Below are 20991 nucleotides of genomic sequence, written 5' to 3' on the forward strand. Positions count from 1 at the left end.
CCAATTCTTTTTCTCAAAAAATTTTTTTTACCAAAGAGAAAATTTAATTGAAAGGACTTTCTTTTTGAAATGAGAGAAAGAGAAGCCGTTGAGCTACACAGCTGAAGATAGAATTTTGTTTAGTGATGGGGCATGACTAATCTTGCCCTTGAAAAGAAATCGATTCATTTATTCATCATGAATGCATTCATTTATTCATTCAATAAAAAGTTGAATGATGTATTCATTAAGTGATTTAACCTGAGACCTGAATAATGAGTTAGTAAAGCAAAAAAGTGAAGTTATATGATAAAAAACACAAATAACATCATTCTCTTCCTTAAAACTTCCTATGGCTTCCCAATACACTTAGAATAAAGCTCACATTCATTTCCACAGCCAGAAGTCCCTACCTGATTGGACCTCTGTCTGTGTCTTCTACTTCATCTCTGACCACTCTCCACCTGCCTCTGTGTTTCTTGTTTACATATGCCAAGTTAGTTTCCACCTTAGAGCCTTGTTTCTGACATACTAGAACGCATTCAATATGCCTCTTTCGTTTTTGTCTTTAAATCTTTGGTAATCAAACTTCAGACCATGAAGTACGACTTTGTCGTTAATTCTTCCCTCTGCACAGAATGTTCTGCTTTCCTACTCCCCAATCTTAAATCAAATGTCACTGTCCAGAGATGCCTTTCCAGACAGCCTTATCTAAGCAGATGACGACTTTTCCATAACTTATCATTGCAGTCCTCTTGTTCATTTATTTGCTTGTTTGTTCTTCTCTGTCTCCCTTCACTAGCATACAAAGTCCATGAGTGCAGGACTTTGTCCGGTTCACTCCTGTACCTCTGACTCCTAGAATAGTGTCTGACACAACATGGGCATTCAATAAATAATACCTATCCTGGAAGATGGGATTTGCATGTGAAATATTAAGCTCACTGATACAAAGTTGGTACTCAACAAACATTAAATTCCTTTCCTACCCACTGATGAGACTCATCAGTTCAGTCCCCTGATCAACAAATATCACACACATACCATCTTGGATATAGAGGATATTGCATAATATTATTCAGAAACAGAGAGTAAAGGAATAAAGACAACGTGTGGGGTATTCTCTTTCTGCTTCTCCCAGTCTACTCTTTGCCACTTTGCTCTGTGCCCCTAGAGCACAGACCTTTAGAACTGCTTTGAAGGGTTCCCTTATTCTCTGGCATCTGACTGGGTATGGTACAATACCAGGGAGGTACAGTCAGGAGATCAGAAAAAAAGAGTCATATTCTCTTGACTGAGTTCCTTTACTGAAGGCTTCAAGTTTCTTTTTCTTTTTTTTTTTAAGAATTGGGAAACTTTATTTTTTTATGTTCTGGATTAGTTTTAAGGAATTTTTTTTTGGCTACCCACACAGCTTGTGGGATCTTAGTTTCCTGACCAGGGCCATGCCCCCTGCAGTGGGAGCACGGAGTCCTAACCACTGGACCACCAGGGAATTCCCTGAAGGCTCCAAGTTTCTGTTGGGCAGTCCTTTCCTAGAGTTCGCTCCAGGCTGTGGGTACCGTTCCTTCATGCCTGGAGGTGTTACATCCCCTGCTGGTCTTCCTTAACCCTGCCCACACCTTTGTTAATAGTCCATTAGAAACTCCTCAGTCATTGAAGAGTGGCTCCCTCAAAATGGAATACCCATCTGTTTCCTGGTAGAACTCTGACTGATAGAATGAGGAAAAGTGGGCAGAATTAAAACATGGCCTTTAGCAACAGAAAAGCAACAAAAGTAAGAAGAGCCATGGAGTGACTAGCGCCAACATGTGCAAGTCCTGCCGTCTCCTCTTTCTGAATCTGTGGATCACTAGCGTCTGAGGTTGGGTCCTCTAGAAGTAAATACTGAGACGGAGTTTTGGGTTCAAGGGATCAACACCTATGAAAGGAAGGGGGAGAAGGCAGGGTTGGGAAAAAGGGGAAGTCAAACTCCACCTCAGGCTTTACAGAACTTCAGTCAACCCAACAGGGAGCTCTAGAGTGAGGAATGCCTGTCAGAGTGTCCCACATTAGGCCGAGATGATCCTGCCTTTGTACTCGCTCGTCATTTATTAACTAGATTCACTAGATCACCGAGGAAGGGGTGACCTTGGGTAAAGTGGCTCTCTGTAGCTGAGGCAGACATGCAAGTAGGTGCCAGCCGGAGGCTGCCAGCTCACTGCACTCCCTGAAGCTGGGCAGAAAGTCTTACCTTGAAGATGGGATGTGGGGTGCCATCCCCACATCTTCCACACCAGTTTGATCCCGGTCTCTCACTGTGTGCCTGTCTACCACAGGAACTGTTTCCAAAGGCTCCATTCCAGTGCCCCCTCCCTAGTAAGAAACACCCCAGCTTAATTAGTTCAACTTATCCTAAGTACTTTCTACAGTACTCCCTGCTTCTCCATGGGGGATACATTCCAAGACCCCCAGTGGATGCCTGAAACCATGGATAGTACTGAACCTTATATATACTATGTTTTTTCCTATACATACATACTTATGATAAAGTTTAATTTATAAAGTAGGCACAGTAAGAGAGTAACAACAATAACTAATAATAAAATAGAGCAATTATAACAATACAATGTAATAAAAGTCATGTGGTCTCTCTCTCAATATTATTGTACAAATTTAATGCCTTTTTCATCTTAACTAAGCATTTATCAGACATTGTGGGTGTAACTTTTGCACTTTGAGGTGTGATAGCAAAACTAGCACAAATTTCTTTTTCCTTTTTCACAATTTCACAGATAGAAGATTCGTTCTTACCTTAGATCTTAACAACTTCAGCATATGATGTTTTTTCTTCCCTTATTAAGTAGAGAACTTACCCCCTTTCACTTAAAGGAAACACCTAATGGCTTCTCTTTGGCATATCCTAATTGCCAGCATCACTACTCTTGCACTTTGGGGCCAAAAAGCACATGAAAATATGTTCAACATCACTAATTATAAGAGAAATGCAAATCAAAACCACAGTGAGGTATCACCTCACACCAGTCAGAATGGCCACCTTCAAAAAATCTATAAACAATAAATGCTGGAGAGGGTGTGGAGAAAAGGGAATCCTCTTGCACTGTTGGTGGGAACGTAAAAATTGATACAGCCACTATGGAGAACAGTATGGAGGTTCCTTAAAAAACTAAAAATAAAACTACCATATAACCCAGCAATCCTACTCCTAGGCATATACCCAGAGAAAACCATAATTTGAAAAGATACATGCACCCCAATATTCATTGCAGCACTATTTACAATACAATAGCCAGGACATGGAAGTAACCTAAATGTCCATCAACAGAGGAATGGATAAAGAAGATGTGGTACATATATTCAATGGAATATTACTCAGCCATTAAAAAGAATGAAATAATGCCATTTGCAGCAACATGGATGGACCTAGAGATTGTCATACTGAGTGAAGTAAGTCAGACACAGAAAGACAAATATCATACGATATTGCTTATATGTGGAATCTAAAAAAAGGGGTACAAATGAACTTATTTATAAAACAGAAGCAGAGTCACGGATGTAGAAAACAAACTTATGGTTACCAGGGGATAAGGAGAAGGAGGGATAAATTGGAGACTGAGATTGACATATACACACTACTATATATAAAATAGATAACTAGTAAGAACCTGCTGGATAGCACAGGGAACTCTACTCAATACTCTGTAATGGCCTATATGGAAAAAGAATCTAAAAAAGAGTGGATATATGTTTATGTATAACTGATTCACTTTGCTGTACACCTGAAACTAACACAACATTGTAAATCAACTATACTCCAAAAAAAAAAAAAAAAAAAAGTAAACCAAGGGCTACTTGAACACAAACACTGTGATACCTTGATAGCCGATCTAGTAACCAAGGCGGCTACTAAGTGACTGACGGGCGGGGCATGCTGGACAAAGGGATAATTCATGACCAAGCAGGAGGGAGCAAGACAGCATGAGATTTCATCAACACTACTCAGAACAGTGCACAATTTAAAACTTGTGACTCATTTATTTCCAGAATTTTTCAATTTAATGTTTTCAGACCTCAGGTACCAGAAACCATGGAAAGTGAAACCGTGGATAAGATGGCACCACTGTAATCAAGTTTCTCTATCTTGTAAACTGCCAAAGTAACAGGCAGCTGATTGAAGAAATATGTTCCCACTTTAGGAAATCTGAGGTACTAAGAGAAAAGATAGTACTATATAGTATCAGAAATAACATCACCAAGCAGTAGAAGTGCAGCATTCATGCTTCTGTCTGTATATACTCATGGAAAGGGTTGCTTTGTGACATTACCTCTAAGATACTGAACATGTGTGGCTTTGACGATTAATTCTTTAGCTCTGTGCAGTAGGTACTCTTACCTCCTATGTGGTTTCTGAAGAAAGCTATAGGCTTTCCAAATCAGTATTCCTGACTCTTACCATTCCTCAGCAGTAGTAGTATATTTTAATATTGACAAAACACTTGAGTTGCAAATGCATCAGCCATTATATAATGTCTGGCTAAGTCAATATGACTGTTTTTATGGTGAAAATTGATACTTTGGGGGTTTTTTGGCCACACCGCAGCAGCCTGCAGGATCTTAGTTCCCCGACCAGGGATCAAACCCATGCTCCCTGCAATGGAAGCGCAGAGTTCTAACAACTGGACCACCAGGGAATTCCTGATGCTTTGGTTTCTTTAAACTAAATGTTCTTATCCCTTTCATGTACCACCTCTTCATCTGGATCTGTTAGAGATAGTTGACACTGTGCTACCACATTTTCAGATATCCTATTAAAATATATTTAAGTAATGATCTGAACATAAAATGAGATCATTTGAGTGCATTAAGTAGCAAGAAAGTGGGAGCATTTCTAGCAGGAGCAAATCTCTCCAAGCTGGTATCTTAGGCAAGGATTGTTCTCTTGTTTTTCTGGACTCAAATGAACAGGCAAATTTAAATTTATCTGGGTTCTTCTCTCTCTTAACTTAGAACACAATTAAATTAACTAGTCCAGAATTTAGCCATAACATCTTTAATACTGAATACAAAAATGATGAAGTACATTAATTATTAAATATTCTTTTTAAAAAATATTTATTTATTTGGTTGCACCGGGTCTTAGTTGCAGCAGGCAGGCTCCTTAGTTTCAGCTTGCGGGCTCCTTAGTTGCGGCATGCCTGTGGGATCTAGCTCCCTGACCAGGGATTGAACCCAGGCTCCCTGCATTGGGAGCTCAGAGTCTTAACCATTGAGCCACCAGGGAAGTCCCAGTATTAATATTCTTGATTTGATATTATAGATTATGTAAATAATTCTGTGCCAAAATTTGAAGCTGAAGAACTATTGTTCTTTAATGTCTTTGACAACAGAGTTTATAGATTTGCCAAAAGTATTCAACCTACACCTTTTGAGTGTGCACGTGTACAGCTATGCAGCGCTCTGATTGTAAACCAAAGGATCCTCAAACTCATGCTCTATCAGCTTCTTTCTGAGGATGTAAAAATCTTTGATCTCAGAGAGCAGGCTTCCTACTAATTATTGGTTCTGGAAAACAAACAAATAGAAAACACACGTCTCTTTTTTTTAGGACTTTGAAAGCAACAGTCTTTCATATTAGCTTGCTCAGGCACTAGAGGGGAGCGTGGTGTCATTCAAGTGCTGCATTCTGCAAAGTATGTATACCCTGGCATGCCCAGACACTGGGAAAAGGTACAGCAAAGAAGGGCTTAGAAAAATATTTTCCTGGAGATTGAAATAGGACAACTTTGGTTTCCAAAAAATCTACTGCGATCTAGTGTTTTACACACAAAATTCCCAGTATAGGGATTTGATCCCTTTTAAGTGACACTATCTTTCAAATAATTTGATTTTCAAAACCTTATTGTTATTTTAAAATTATATATGCTCACTGATTTTAAAAAGAAAGTCAAACAATAGAGAAAAAATACAAAGAAGAAAGTGAACACAACTGGAACTCACACGATATATTCCCACCATATGGGGAGGATTCTTTCAGACATCTCTCTCTTTCTCTCTCTATATACAGAAATATGCATATGAATTTAAATACATAAAATGATATTGTACCTTCTGTTTCCGAATGGTATTGTTGCAGACAGAGTAGACATCTTTCTGTGGCAGATGACTTGATTCTTGGTGGTAAAGCATAGTGGTTGTGGGTAGGAGGAGTCACAGAGCCTAGGTTTTAATTTCTTCTCCACTCAATATGTGACATTGGGCAAGTGATTTAACCCATCTCTATGTACCTCGGTTTCCTCATAATGCAAAAATGGGGATGATAATATTACCTACCTCAGAGAGTTGATGTGAGAGTAAAATCAGATCACGTAATTGTTTGACAGTACCTGCAACATAGTAAGTACTTAATACATTTTAACTATCTTAACTAAATATAAGTTTCAACTTCATAGTAACACTGGAGGTTGTTAAAATACGAACGTGGGATATTTTTTTCAAATAACTTTCATCATGATAATCCCAAACCATGCTTTTAACATAAATTATTATTGCTTCTACATATAACTATATCTCCACTGACGCTGGTATTTGCATGCAGCAAATACTATGAACTTATCGACTGATCTACCTGAAGACTTTAACAGAAGGAGATGAACTACCTTTTTATGGAGGCCTCTTTAAGAATTGTTCTGTGGAATGCAAGGTGCCTTTAAGCAAGAGAGTTTTACTGCACTGGCTTTATAAAACATGACTCCAACTAAAAATCCCTGTTAATTATTAAACCCTTATGTATAATCTGGACACCTGACGCTGCTGATACTGCAGATTGAGAACAGAGAGTGTTTGTCCCTCAAGTTAAGCCTAAACACCAATAGAAAAAGGTAGTTATCAAGGGATTTAAAAACCCCAAAACTTTTCCTCTTATATTTAGTAAAGAGTGTGGGGTATCTCCTGTTTTGGCTGGCATATCTGGCGCCTAAACAACTGGTTTAAACCTTGTTTGGGATTCCTGCTTGTTTTAGCATGGCGGATCTTGGAGTTCACAGAATCCTCCTTCTGGTTATTTCTCTGACAAAGTGTCTGGAGGGCACAAAACTGCTGGCAGACTTAAAAAAATGTGGTGACTTGGAATGTGAAAGTAAGTCGCTTTTCTTTTTTTTCCTTCTTTTCCTCTTAAAATGAGGCTCTGAAATGATATAAAACGTTATTGTGGACATGTATGATAAAAATGAACATTAATATCATTGAGAAATATTTATAATTATAAGGTATAGTACACTATAAAAAAGAAATGCTGGAAGCAAAGTATTTTGTGACAGTTTTTAATGTAAATATACAAAGGGGCAAAGATCAGCCTGATATATAAATATATAAGAAATTTTAAGGATATTAATCCAGATCTCAAAAACAAACTAATTAGCACTTTTACTATTTTTTAAGATAAGTGTAATTGATTTGTATTAAAAAAGATATCAAGCCATTTGATAGTTATTTTTATGAAGCCCTTACATTTTTTAGTTTCTATTTCACAATCAGAAGTTTCTGATTCTCATGAGTTTTCTAAGACTGTTTTTATTTCAAACCGTCATGATTTATTGTGTAAACTTTATCAAACATTAATTATTTCTGTGTTCCCTTATTATGCAAAAATACTGAAATCAGTGTTAAGAGTACATAATTTTATTTATATCTTTGAATATTAAACTTCCTCTTCTACAAAGAGAAATTAATTTTCATTTTATTGCTTAAGAACTTATTTTCTGAAATTGGCATTATGGTACAAAATGAATAGCATCCCAGTATATTAGAATTGCTTTATATTGTTCTATCCCTCCGGTATGTGAGAATTACTTCGAATTTGCAACACGTAATTAAAAATGCAAAATATTATTAGTATGAACATAAATGATTTAAAAGTAAATTTTTTATGTGTAAACATTTTCCTTAATCATTTGGATACATAATTTAATATATAGAGAATGTTTACTAGATGATGTTTTATAATATTATTATAACAATTTTTCTTTCCTTCTTTACAACCTCATTTTAGTTTCCTTAGGGCTAGGCACATAACATGGAAAGAAAGAGAACATTCAAATTTATAGTAATTGATAAAAGTTTTTTAACTTTAATTGCATGACTTAATGCAAAGGTTTTACATATGCCAGTATAATTATAATCGTTAATAAGGTATGTATATTACTTTATGTGCTGAAGGGCTAAATCTAGCATATGTGGTTATAATCATTCATAGTTATTAAGGGCCTATTATGTTCTGGGTCTGGGGGATGAGGGGTGTGTATCTAAGAGGGATAAAATGAAATGTAAGATAAGTTTCTTGTCCTCCAGGGATTTTCATTCTAGTGAATGATGACAAGACAGGTCAATATGAAACAGTAAATAGTAATACAACATGAGGATAATAGATAATATTGAAATTCAGAGAAGCGGCAGAGTAGGCTGGACCAATTAGGGTTGTCTTATAGCGGAAGTAGGATATGAGTTGTCCATGAAGAGAGACTGATGGGTTTTTAGAAAGGCTTAGGAAAAAACAGAAAGAAAACTCAGAATACAGAAGGCGGATGTTGCAGTGAAAAGAACTTCAGTTCAAATCTGGCTCCACCATTTATCAGGTGTGTGACCAACTCTTTGATAGTTAATTAAAGGCTCATTTTTTAGTCTGAGATGAGATTATTTACCTCATAGGTCTGTTTTGAGGATTTAATAATAGCAGTAATAAAAGGTATGAAAGAGCTTATCATGATGCCTGGAGTATAGTAGGTGCCAGAAGAAAACTAATTATCTTTTCCTTCCCTTCTCTACTGTGTGTTTTTCTCTGCATGTTTACATAGCTTTAATAAGCAGAGTCTTAGCCATAAGAGATTACAGAGGACCTGACTGTCGATACCTGAACTTCACTAAGGGAGAAGAGATATCCGTTTATGTTAAACTCGCAGGAGAAAGGGAAGATTTGTGGGCAGGAAGTGTAAGTATCTAATCTTACAAATTGAATACAGAATAAATGACTAGCTTGCACAAGGATGCCTGGTGTTCATCTCTAAAGGAACTTTAAGAATTTAACAGTACTTTATATATATATTAAAAACCCTTAACATATTTAAACAAACAAACAAACAAAAAAATGGTCATGATCAGTGTTGGTTCCAGAATTTCTATAAAAAGTAGCTTTGGGGAAGCCAGTCTGGTTGGGATGAAGGCTTAAGAGTGCCTTGAAATTACTTTTACACAGCATGCATAGTTTTTGAACTTAGGTTTTATATTTATTTGGAGAGACTTTAGCGGGGCCAATGGAGATTATGGGATGACTAGGTAACCCCAGCCATCCCTTGGTGTTACCAATGGCCAAGTTTAAGAGAGACTGGGAAGTTTTAGTTAATCAGATTAAAAGACATGTCTTGGGAATTCCCTGGTGGTCCAATGGTTAGGACTCTGCGCTTTCATTGCCGAGGGCGCAGTTTCATTCCCTGGTTGGGGAACTAAGATCCTACTTGGCCAAAAAAAAAAAAAAAAAAAAGACATGACTTTCTGAGCAAATAAAGGACTGAGTTGCTATTGAAGAGATCCTCAGAAAGATTAGTAGCCTAGGGAAGTGAGGTATATGAATTTTTCATGGAGGAAAAGAATAATTGAGAGAGACTACTATTTGGCCCAAAGTCCTATTACACTGAAATGCCTAGACGCCTGAATCACCTCTCTGAATATACAACATAGAAAAATTAATGATTAATATTTTCAGTTGAATATAGGTTTGTATCTTAGATTATATCATGCTTTAGAATGAAAAGATGCCATGACAAGTGATTTTACTCCCAAGCTGAACAAGCATGACCAACCTGATACCTACATCATTTCCATATCGCGTATGCATAAGATCTCTTCCCTGTGTAGCCTCTGTGATCTTTATTTGAAGGAGCAGATTCTATTTGGGTCTATCCTGCTTTTTAGCATGAGGGGCTACATGACTGAACCTCAGACTGTTGTTGGCCAGAATTGTTTACCTGGACTTTGCAGCTCCCAAGACTCCTTACTGCTTATGGTGTCTTAAACATGCCATTTCTCTGTCTTGAATGCATGGGAGGTATCCAATGCAACTATAAGGAAAATGACACAGTAAGTATCATAAGAGGAAAAGAAAGCATTCTTTCTTGTTTACTATGTGTGAAAATGATAGTTCCACACAAAAGCAGCATGTAATGTGTGGAGCCATGGTGAAGTTTCAAGCACACTTGGTTTTGTGCCTTAGGTGTCTAGTCCAGGCAGATAACTGTTTAAGAAGCCACACTGTGTGGTTAGGACTCTGGGCTTTCATTGCCAGAGGGCCCGGGTTCAATCCCTGGCCAGGGAACTAAGCCCCACTGGCATGGCCAAGAAAAAGAAGCCACACTGTGGAGTTCATTCCTTCGGTTTCCAAATAATTGCAGCAACTGGAGAGCTGGAAGAATCACAGTTGAGGTATAATGGTGCTGAATCAAAAGGCCAAAAGAAATATGCTCTTTAAACTTTGACAGGGATGGGAAATGGGCTGAGAGTGGTTATGTGAAGCCTTCACTCTTGGGGGACATCTTGTATGCACTTGAACCGGATTGAGAGGATCTCTGCTACCAAGGTACCCTCAGAAAAGTTGTATGGAACCAAATGCACCCTGGAAGACTCATAGATCCTTACTATCTTGATGAATCCACCTCAGCCCTTCAGAGTTTAAACATCTTACCCAATTTTGACATCCTGAAAATGCTGCATATGTCACAGCTCCATCTTGCTTGGCTACAGTCACCATTCTCTTGCTTTTTGATATTCCAGGTTTACTAGTGTAAATCTGTGGTCCACCTGGGCAAGAAAGGTCATTAAGAACAGAAAAAAGAAAGAAAATGTGTGGTTTTCCCTCTGAAATCTGAAAAAGTGGCATTTTATAGCTTGACCCTTTGTTCCCTCAGATTTATGCTGTTCTGTTGAGTAGCAAAAGGAATATGATTTCACTGACTTTCTTTTAGATGGTAAATGAAAGCCGTTAATGTTTGTAATTTGAAATAGATGAAAGCCAAGGACATGAAACAAAATCAGGCTCAATGGCTATTATTGCTTTGATCACTCTTACTTGCTAATCTTCATTCTTCATTTTGATAGAAAGGAAAGGACTTTGGGTATTTTCCCAGAGATGCAGTCCAGATTGAAGAGGTGTTCATATCTGAGGAAGTTGAAATATCAACAAAAGTGAGTAAACTCATTTCAGTTATTAATTGAATTTATTTATTTATTTATTAGAGAAAATTTATATTTTATTTTCTCTAACAAAAGAAATAGTTGTTGTAAACACCCAAGAATTCTCTTTTCCAATTACCAATAGTTTTTTTTTCTTCTTTTTTAATGAATGTATTATTTATTTTATTTTATTTATTTATTTTTATTAATTGATATTGGAGTATAGTTGCTTTATCGGTTATTAATTGAATTTAAAATTTTTTGGCTAAAACAGTTTTCTGTGGTATAAGTGCCCATCAGTTCTACATCTTATATAGTGGATATATAAAATAGTCTGAAAACTCACTCTAGGAATAGTTTGAGTATGTGAATAAAATCAGGTAAGACGAGATTGATGACAAGGATTTTGCTTACTGAAAAATTAACAGGCAATAGAGTGTAGTGGTTAAGAGCATGGATTCTGGAGGTAGACTGGGTTGAAAGCCTGACTCAGCCACTTAGTTGCCATGTGGTCTTGTGTGCCTTTTTTCTCATCTGTAAAATGAAGATGATGATTATGATATAGTGCTACCTCAACAAATTTATTGAGCAAAAAATGAGCATATGTAAAGTACATAGAACAGCACTTAGTAAGTGCTATGTAAGTGTTAGATATTATTACTAATGTTATTGTCCTACTGGGACAGAGTTTATTTCCCACCACACTCTCTAGGTCTCATATCTGTAAACCTCTTTTGCTGTTGGAGTTTTAAATGAACTTGATAATGCTGGGCTTGATAATGAGAATGGGAATCAGAAGGTGACTCTTCAATATGTGAATTTGATTAGCCCATTTAATTCACATTCCAGGTTAAGCCTATTTACCTTACATGAGGTCAGTGTGAAGTCAGTCTGCCTAGTTAAGTAAACTATTATCTGGCTCTTTTCCAGCAAAAATTCTGGGATTAACTGTCTATTCACTGTATAACTACTGGTCCCATCAGTTCTGTCTCCAAAATATATCCGTCTTCTCTTCATTTTTACTCTCCCCATAGCCCTGACTCAAAGCATCATTATCTCTTGAGTAGAACACTGCAGTAGGTTTCTAACGGGTCTCCTTGCCCCTACTTTTGCCCTCTTCCAATTCATTCTCCAGACAGCAATGGATCTTACAGATACAAAAACAAAGAAATCAGATCATGTCATTCGCTTGGTTTAAAGCCTTTTTATGGCTTTGCATTGAACCTGGAATCAAGCCCTGAATCCTTACCCTGGCTCTACATGATCTGCTCCTGACCCCGCTGCTGACCCTGTCACGTGCCACTCTCCCCGCACTCACTATGCTCCTGGCCACACTGGCCTATTGATAGTTCTTAGAACATGCCAAGCTCTTTCCTAGCCCAGAAACCCAAACGGGCTGTTCTCTCTGTTCGGAATGCTTCCCCTAAGTTCTTCACCTGGTTAGTTCCTTCTTATCCTTTAGGTCACAGCTTAAACATCAGTGCCTCAGAGAGCTCTTCCATGATGATTCTAAAGGAATTACTGCTTCTTAATCACAGCTTCCTGTTTACTTCCTACATAGCACTTATCACAATTTATAATTATGTTTTTCTATTGTTTACTGTAGAATTTCAGCACCTGGCACAGTGCAGAGCACATAGTAAGCATATAGAAAGCCCAAATTCTTTATTTTTTAAAAAACATGTTTTTATTTAGGCTGCACCGGGTCTTAGTTGCAGCATGCATGTGGGATCTAGTTCCCTGACCAGGGATCGAACCCGGGCCCCCTGCGTTGGGAGCATGGAGTCTTACCCACTGAACCACCAGAGAAGTCCCTAGAGGGCCCAAATTCTTAGGTCAAGTTCCCTGGGAAATAGACTCCAAGATGGATCTTTGCATCCAAGAGGTTTACTAGGGAGTACTCTTGGGAATAGCACCTGTGAGGGAATACAAGGAAAAGCAGGATTGGGCAGACAGAGAAGTTGAACTGTGATCCGGTTGCAACGAAGGTTTCAGGTGATTCCATAAGGAGCTTTGAAGCTGGAATGGCCTTTCAGGGTTGTTCTGAATAGGGGCAAGGGGTTGGGCCTTTTTATCCTTGCATGACTGGCTCATCTGGGGTAGTGTAACCTTGGGCTAGATTAGGCTAGTATTTACTAGAGACAGTTGCTATTTTAATTACTTGATTCATTTAATCCTCACAACACCCCTATAAGGTAGGTACTGTCATTATTCTCATTTTACAGATGAGGAGACTGAGGCATAGAAAGGTCATCCTATTCGCCCAAGGTCACAGAGCTAGTAAACGGCAGGATTAGGATTTGAACCCAGAGTGTTTGGCTCCAGCATCTGTTGTTAATCACCTACTATGTTGCAATGCCAAAAAATACTGTAAAATTGCAATTCTGAAGTTTATTATTATTTTTTATTGTTTTTTTTAAAAATTTATTTTTATTTTTGGCTGTGCTGGGTCTTCGTTTCTGTGCGAGGGCTTTCTCTAGTTGTGGAGAGCGGGGGCCGCTCTTCATCGCAGTGCGCGGGCCTCTCACTATCGTGGCCTCTCTTGTTGCGGAGCACAGGCTCCAGACGCGCAGGCTCAGTAATTATGGTTCACGGGCCCAGTTGCTCCGCGACATGTGGGATCTTCCCAGACCAGGGCTCGAACCTGTGTCCCCTGCACTGGCAGGCAGACTCTCAACCACTGCGCCACCAGGGAAGCCCTGAAGTTTATTTTTGTAAAATTCTGAGCTTTATTCTCATTTCATAATGGTGATATTCAAAGAGCAGTGTATATCACTGTTTCATACCTTCAGATAAAAAAAAAAAATAGCTTCACCATTTTTCTTCTTGATGATTTGGTTGTTTTGTGAGATGAGCAAGGGGATCACTGCTTCCATCGGCTACATGCAATATCTCAATAAAAGAAGTCTCAGTGAGGACTTCCCCAGTGGTCCAGTGGTAAAGAATCTGCCTTCCAATGCAGGGGACACCAGTCCGATCCCTGGTCGGGGGATTAAGATCCCACATGCCACGGGGCAACTGAACCCGCACACTACAACCACTGAGCTCGCGCGGCTCAACCTGCGTGCCGCGAACTACAGAGCCCATGTGCCCTGGAGCCCGCATGCCACAAGCAGAGAGAAGCCCGCGTGCCGCAGCTGCAACCCAACGCAGCCAAAAAAAAGAAGTTTTTTTAGTGCAACTTCTAACCAGGCCTTCATGCTTTAGAGTCTTTGGTTTGTCTGAGCTGTGACCGTGTGCTGTAAATTCCCCTCCCTGAAAGCACTGCACAGCTGCATATGTCCATTCAGTGTACCCTTACCAGGAGCAAGATTTTGTGGCCATGTACACCTGTTCACTAGAGTTTATTTGCAGAATATATTCAATACTTGATTGCCTCTGCTTCTGAAGTTCTTCAATTATTTGATAATAAATAAATCCTAATGCAAGAGGATTTTCATTTAGGTTTATATCATTAACCTTGAAAAGTCAGTTATGATACAAGTGTTTGAGATTAGGAGTTTTTGCTCTGCTGTTGAGTTAGTTGTGTGGCCTTGGGAAAATCATACTCATCCATTTTAAATGATTTCAGAGAAACAAGGAGTTTTTATACATTAATGTTAATCGTAACTTTTTTTCTTTAAGGAATCTGACTTTCTCTGTCTTCTTGGAATAAGCTACACATTTGAAAATGAAGATAGTGAGTTAAACAGTGATAATGGTGAAAATACATATCCATATGAAGAAGACAAGGAACCCAAATCTAGAGTATATGAAAGTGATTTTCAGATAGACCTTGGCTTTTATTCAACTTCTGAAAGTACTTTGTTTGAAGACCAATTTCCAGCATCAGAGGCTCCTGAAGATATCAGAAGTACTAGTGAATCAAAGGACTGGGAAGCAGTAGAAGCTGGAAATGTGGAACAGTATCCTATTCCAGAAGGGGATCATGTCCCACCATCCTCATCCATTCCTGAAGTGAAAGGATGGTTTGGATTTGGAAAGGACCAAGCTGGAGAAAAGACTTTTGAATCAGTTACTGAACCTCTAGAAGAAAGCTCATTTCGAAGTAGAAAAATACCAGTGGAAGATGAGAATGACCCAGAGGGATTAAACAATGGTGAGCCCCAAACAGAACATAAGCAAGAATTTGAATCAGAATTTGATTCAGTGCCAAAGAAAGAGTCTGAACTAGTGTCTGAGTCAGAGCACATCCTCAATCCTCAAGACACTGGTTGGTTTGGTGGTGGATTTACAAGTTATTTTGGTTTTGGGGGTGAGGATACAGGGCTTGAATTATTGTCCAAAGAAAGCAACCCACCATTACAAGATGTTCCTAGTTCCATATCCTCTGAGGAAGAACCCACCGTTCCATGTACAGAAATATTAACAGAAAAAGAAGACACAATCACTAATGATAGCTCAATTCTCAAGCCAAGTTGGTTTGATTTTGGTTTTGCTATGCTAGGATTTGCATATGCTAATGAAGATAAAATTATATCAGATGATGGAAAAAATGAAGAAGAAAGTGGGGGAGATAAACATGGACATCCTCCAACAAGTGAATTTGACACTGATAAGGAACAAGAAATAAAAATAACAAAAATTATGGAAACTGAAAATCAAATAGGCAAGAAAATGGTCTTAGAGAAAACAGATGATTCTGATACTTTACCGTATTTTAAAAAGTTCTTGTATACTTTTGACAACCCCTGGAACTTCCAGAACATTCTAAAGGAGACAGAATTGCCATCTCCCAAAGAGACACTGGATGAAAATAATGGAGGTGAAAAAGATAAAAGAGAAGAATTTTCAGTTGAGTATTACCCCACAGATAATACGGAAGATATGATGTTGAAAAACAGATACAGTCAGCCAGGTTAGTATAAAAATATCTATAATATGATTTCTTTATAAAATATAATCTATTTTTAAAATTTTTTATACAGCAGGTTCTTATTAGTTATCTATTTTATACATATTAGTGTATATACGTCAATCCCAATCTCCCAATTCATCACACCACCACCCCTCCACCCCACCACTTTCCCCGCTTGGTGTCCATACGTTAAACATAATCTATTTTTAAAAGTGCAAATCACATGAAACATCCAGGAATCCATATTTCTCAAAATACTCAATAATCAACAACAACTTTATCAATCACCCTTTTATCAATTTCTGGTTTACTCTGGGATTTAGTAGATCTTAATATCATAAAATAAAATCCCAAGGGACAAAGAATGATTGGCTATATATGGATGTTTCAAGGAGATCTCAAGGTATTTTACAATAAGTTTTAATCAAACTATTATACGTAAACAGGTTAAAAATATAAATAGTGCTAAGGTTTTGTTTTGTTTTGTTTTGTTTTAACAAAAGCAATTGCTGTTCCCTCTGTCCGTTTCTACTTCTACCTCTGTCCCAGGGACAATAATTTCCTTTATTTTTTAAAGAAAATTTCCTTTAGTGTTTATCTCTATTTTCTAAATAAAATATTTATATTCTTCTTTGAGTAACCTATTTTAGATGATGTTCATTGACTTCCTGTTCTGTTAGGTGAGAATTTTTTCTTATTTGCACTCAGTTCATTTACACCTTCCCAATATAGCTATATCTGAATGGTGTTCTTAGAAACCTAAGCTAAGGTAATTTAAAATTGTCTTGATTCTTGAAAGATATTTTATTCTAGATCTATAGCTCCTCCCCCCAAGAAGAGCTATGATAACAAGGGTTTTCTTTAACTGTACAAGATAATAAGGAAACTCAAGCAAAAACAATGTAAAAAGTTTTCAGCTTTCTTCCTCAAGTCTCTCAATTCTGGGAGATCAACAGAGGGCAACAGAAGAGAGCAGAGTATCAGAGGATACTTCTAGATCTAGATGTCCAGGTAACTAGCAACTCCTATGATTAAAAACAAGTGGATAATATTTTAAGTAAAGAATTATATAACATGACTTTCCCACATCTCCATTCTGATGTCTCTATGATGGACAGATTAGAAACTCAACAAATATTGGCCAATAATACAGAAACAATCAATCCTAGAATGACAGAAAAACTTTCACAAGAAGAGATCAACAATGTTGCAAACTCAGAAGGAAACACATTTCACTGGTACTGGTTGATTATCTTGAATTTCCAGAAGAACTATATGTTATTTCTCTTAATATTCTAGAAAATATGAGTTCTTTACTTGATCAACATCCTCAACCAGAATATAGACTTTAGATTCTAACCCTTTTCTAAATAAGAAACGTGGTGTGATGATTTTCATGACTGAAAACATTAGAGACCTAGATTTTCAAAGGCTAGAGGAAATTATTTTGTTCTAAGCTTGTTAGATCCTAAGGGAATATTTGTGAAAAAGCAGATGAATAATTGGAAAGAAGAGAGACTAAAAAAACAATATCAGACCCAGAAATACAGTATTCAAAATATAGATATATAAAAATAGTTTAGAGCTTATTTATAGAAACTTCAGGGCATTCTGAATATCATTTTAGTAGAATTTATTTATCATTTCATATAGTGATGCTGGGAGAATTTCTAAATATGAATAACTTGGTAGATAGTCAAATGAGAACAGGGCATTTATGCAATTATAACTAGTTTTGAGGGACTTTTATAAAAATGTTAAGAAATTCCTTTAAGTTTCAGAAAAAAAATGTCTTACTATATAAATACTTCAAAACATTTCACTATTAATTAAATGAAAAACAAGCTGGGGTCATGCAAAGTTTGTTTTAAAAAAAGTATACTAGGGACTTCCCTGGTGGTGCGGTGTTTGTTTAAGAATCCGTCTTCCAATGCTGGGGGACTCGGATTTGATCCCTGGTTGGGGAACTAAGATCTCACATGCTGCAGGACAACTAAGCCCGCGCGCTCTAGAGCCTCCGAGCCCCAACGAAGAGCCCGCACGGGGCAACGGAAGATCCCGCATGACGCAACAAAGATCCCGAGTGCTACAACTAAGACCCGACACAGCCAAATAAATAAATACTAAAAAAAAAAAAAAAAAGGATACTGAAAGAGGGATTCAGATAAAACCACAGACTCTATTGTCTCAATATTGGAGAAATAGCTAAAATAGCCAATATTTTCAGATAATTTCAACAACTCTTTTAGGCAATAACAAATGAAAACTTGACTTATTTAGAAAGAGTGCATAAGGAAAATGAATCACTGATCTTGAATAAGTATTCGTGAAAAGCTGAGGCTTGAGGTAACCACATTTACAAAAAGCTAATATCCTGACATAAGAATTTACAAAACAGATAAATTAGGGAACAATTATTTATATTACAATACTAATAACTATTTTACAAAAGGACTCCAAACTGAGCTTATTTAAATAATGAATTTCCCAAGTACAGTTAAATATGAAAACTATTCATTATTTTGTTTGAATTAAAATTCTGTTTATTAATTTATTAATAATTGTAAGAAAGTCATATCTGTATCTAATGTACTTTTTTAAATTGAAGTATTGTTGATTTACAATGTTTCAGGTGTACAGCAAAGTGATTCAGTTATACATATATAACTGAATATATATATGTATAAGAATATATGTATATTCTTTTTCAGATTCTTTTCTATATTAGGTTATTATAAGGTATTGAATATAGTTCCCTGTGCTATACATTAGGACCTTGTTGTTTATCCATTTTATATACAGTAGTGTATAACTGTTAATCCCAAATTCCTAATTTATCTCTCCCCCGCTTTCCCCTTTGGTAACCATAAATTTGTTTTCTATGTCTGTGAGTCTACTTCTGTTTTGTAAATACGTTCATCTGTATCATTTTTGAGACTCCACATATAAGTGATATCATATGATATTTGTCTTTCTCTGACTTCATTTAATATGATAATCTCTAGGTCCATCAATGTTGCTGCAAATGGCATTATTTCATTCTTTTTTATGTCTGAGTAATAGTCCATTGTATATACATACCATCTTCTTTATCTCGTCATCTGTCGATGGACATTTAGGTTGCTTCTATGTCTTGGCTATTTGTAAATATTGCTGCTATGAACATTGGGGTGCCTGTATCTTTTCAAAGTATAGTTTTCTCCCAATATATGCCCAGGAATGGGATTGTTGGATCATATGGTAGTTCTATTTTTAGTTTTTTCAGAAACCTCCATACTGTTCTCCATAGTGGCTGCATCAGTTTACATTTCTACCCACAGTATAAGAGGGTTCCCTTTTCTCCACACCCTCTCCAGCATTTATTGTTTGTAGAGTTTTTGATGATAACCATTCTGACTGGTGTGAGGTGATACCTCATTGTACTTCTGATTTGAATTTCTCTAATAATTAGCAACATTGAACATCTTTTCATGTGCTTCTTGGCCATCCATATGTCTTCTTTGGAGAAATGCCTATTTAGGTCTTCCACTCAGTTTTTTGATTGGGTTGTTTGCTTTTTTGATATTGAGCTGTATGGGCTGTTTGTATATTTTGGAAATCAATCCCTTGTCAGTTGCATCATCCACAAATATTTTCTCCCATTCCGTAGGTTGTCTTTTTGTTTTGCTTATGGTTTCCTTTGCTGTGCAAAGCATTTTAGTTTAATTAGGTCCCATTTGTTTATTTTTGGTTTTGTTTCCATTTCCATCTCTAGGAAACAGATCCCCCAAAATACTGTTGTGATTTATGTCAAAGAGTGTTCTGCCTATGTTTTCCTCTAGGAGTTTTATAGTATCCAGTCTTACATTTAGGTCTTTAATCCATTTTGAGTTTATTTTTGTATACAGTAGTAGAGAATGTTCTAATTTCATTCTTTTACATGTAGCTGTCCAGTTTTCCCAGCACCATTTATTGAAGATACCGTCTTTTCTCCATTGTATATTCTTACCTCCTTTGTTCTAGATTAATTGACCATAAGTGCATGGGTCTATTTCTAGGCTCTCTATCCTGTTCCACTGATCCATGTGTCTTTGTTCCAGTACCATACTATTTTGATGACAGTAGCTTTGTAGTATAGTCTGAAGTCAGGGAACTTGATTCCTCCAGCTCTTCTTTTTCAAGATTGTTTTGGTTTCTAATGTAAATCTTAAAGCTAAGATTTAAGTAATGTGAAAATAATACCTCAAAAGTTTAATCAAATATGAAATTATTATAGGAAATTTTCATTTTCTTCACATATATTTATTTCAAATACAGTGTAAAACAATATTTAAAATAAACCAATTTAGGCACATATAAATTTGGTGTAATTAATTGTCAAATAAGCCTTTTTTCCCCTAATGCCATTAAACATCATTGTAGATCACTATTTGAGTGCTGTATTTACAACAGTCCTATTGTATTCAGACTCCTGAGTTGATTGTTCATTTTTAAGTTTAATATCCACAGGTGGCATTAGTAAATTACAGATATGTGTTTGCTTACTTGGGACTTTCATCTTTTAAACAATGCTAAGTAAGTGACAGCATCAAAGCCATGTGTTAAATTCATAACTCAAAGAGCAAAGTTAGACATTGAATAATTCAGTTAGGACTATTCTTTAATATTGTTTTTCAGGGCTGCACTGATACTTTTCTATCCTTGTCTTAAAAAGTAACTGAGGAATAAATCCCACAATTTACTTGAATACTAGAGCTCAGGCTAGGACTAGTTAGAACTTTTTTTTTTAATCCTGTTTGATTAGTTCATTGAATCAGGTGATCAGTTTAAACTATGTTTGAAAATTGAATTGTCTTAAATTGATGGCTATTTGACATGGTATGCACATGTATGCGTATGATGACATGGTATGCATATGATACAACATTACAAATGTGTAAAATTATGACATATATGTT

General features: G+C 36.8%; 1 protein-coding gene across 6 annotated transcripts in view; it reads left to right on the top strand.

The window, feature by feature from the left end:
- The first annotated feature begins 6799 nt into the window (after positions 1–6799).
- Positions 6800–20991, top strand: part of MIA2 (MIA SH3 domain ER export factor 2) — a 106426-nt gene continuing 92234 nt past the window's right edge. For 5 of the 6 annotated variants that reach the window (XM_036844612.1, XM_036844615.1, XM_036844613.1 and 2 more), the window contains exons 1-4: positions 6800–7114; positions 8829–8962; positions 11122–11208; positions 14821–16054. In XM_036844612.1, coding sequence (XP_036700507.1) covers positions 7000–7114; positions 8829–8962; positions 11122–11208; positions 14821–16054 — 1570 coding nt within the window. In that variant the 5' untranslated portion in view covers positions 6800–6999. Of the gene's footprint in view, positions 7115–8828; positions 8963–9942; positions 10108–11121; positions 11209–14820; positions 16055–20991 lie in introns of those variants that run through there. The other variant, XM_036844617.1, reaches the window with a different exon arrangement.

This window comes from Balaenoptera musculus, chromosome 2, assembly GCF_009873245.2.
Source record: "Balaenoptera musculus isolate JJ_BM4_2016_0621 chromosome 2, mBalMus1.pri.v3, whole genome shotgun sequence".
In the NCBI taxonomy this organism is placed as follows: domain Eukaryota; kingdom Metazoa; phylum Chordata; class Mammalia; order Artiodactyla; family Balaenopteridae; genus Balaenoptera; species Balaenoptera musculus.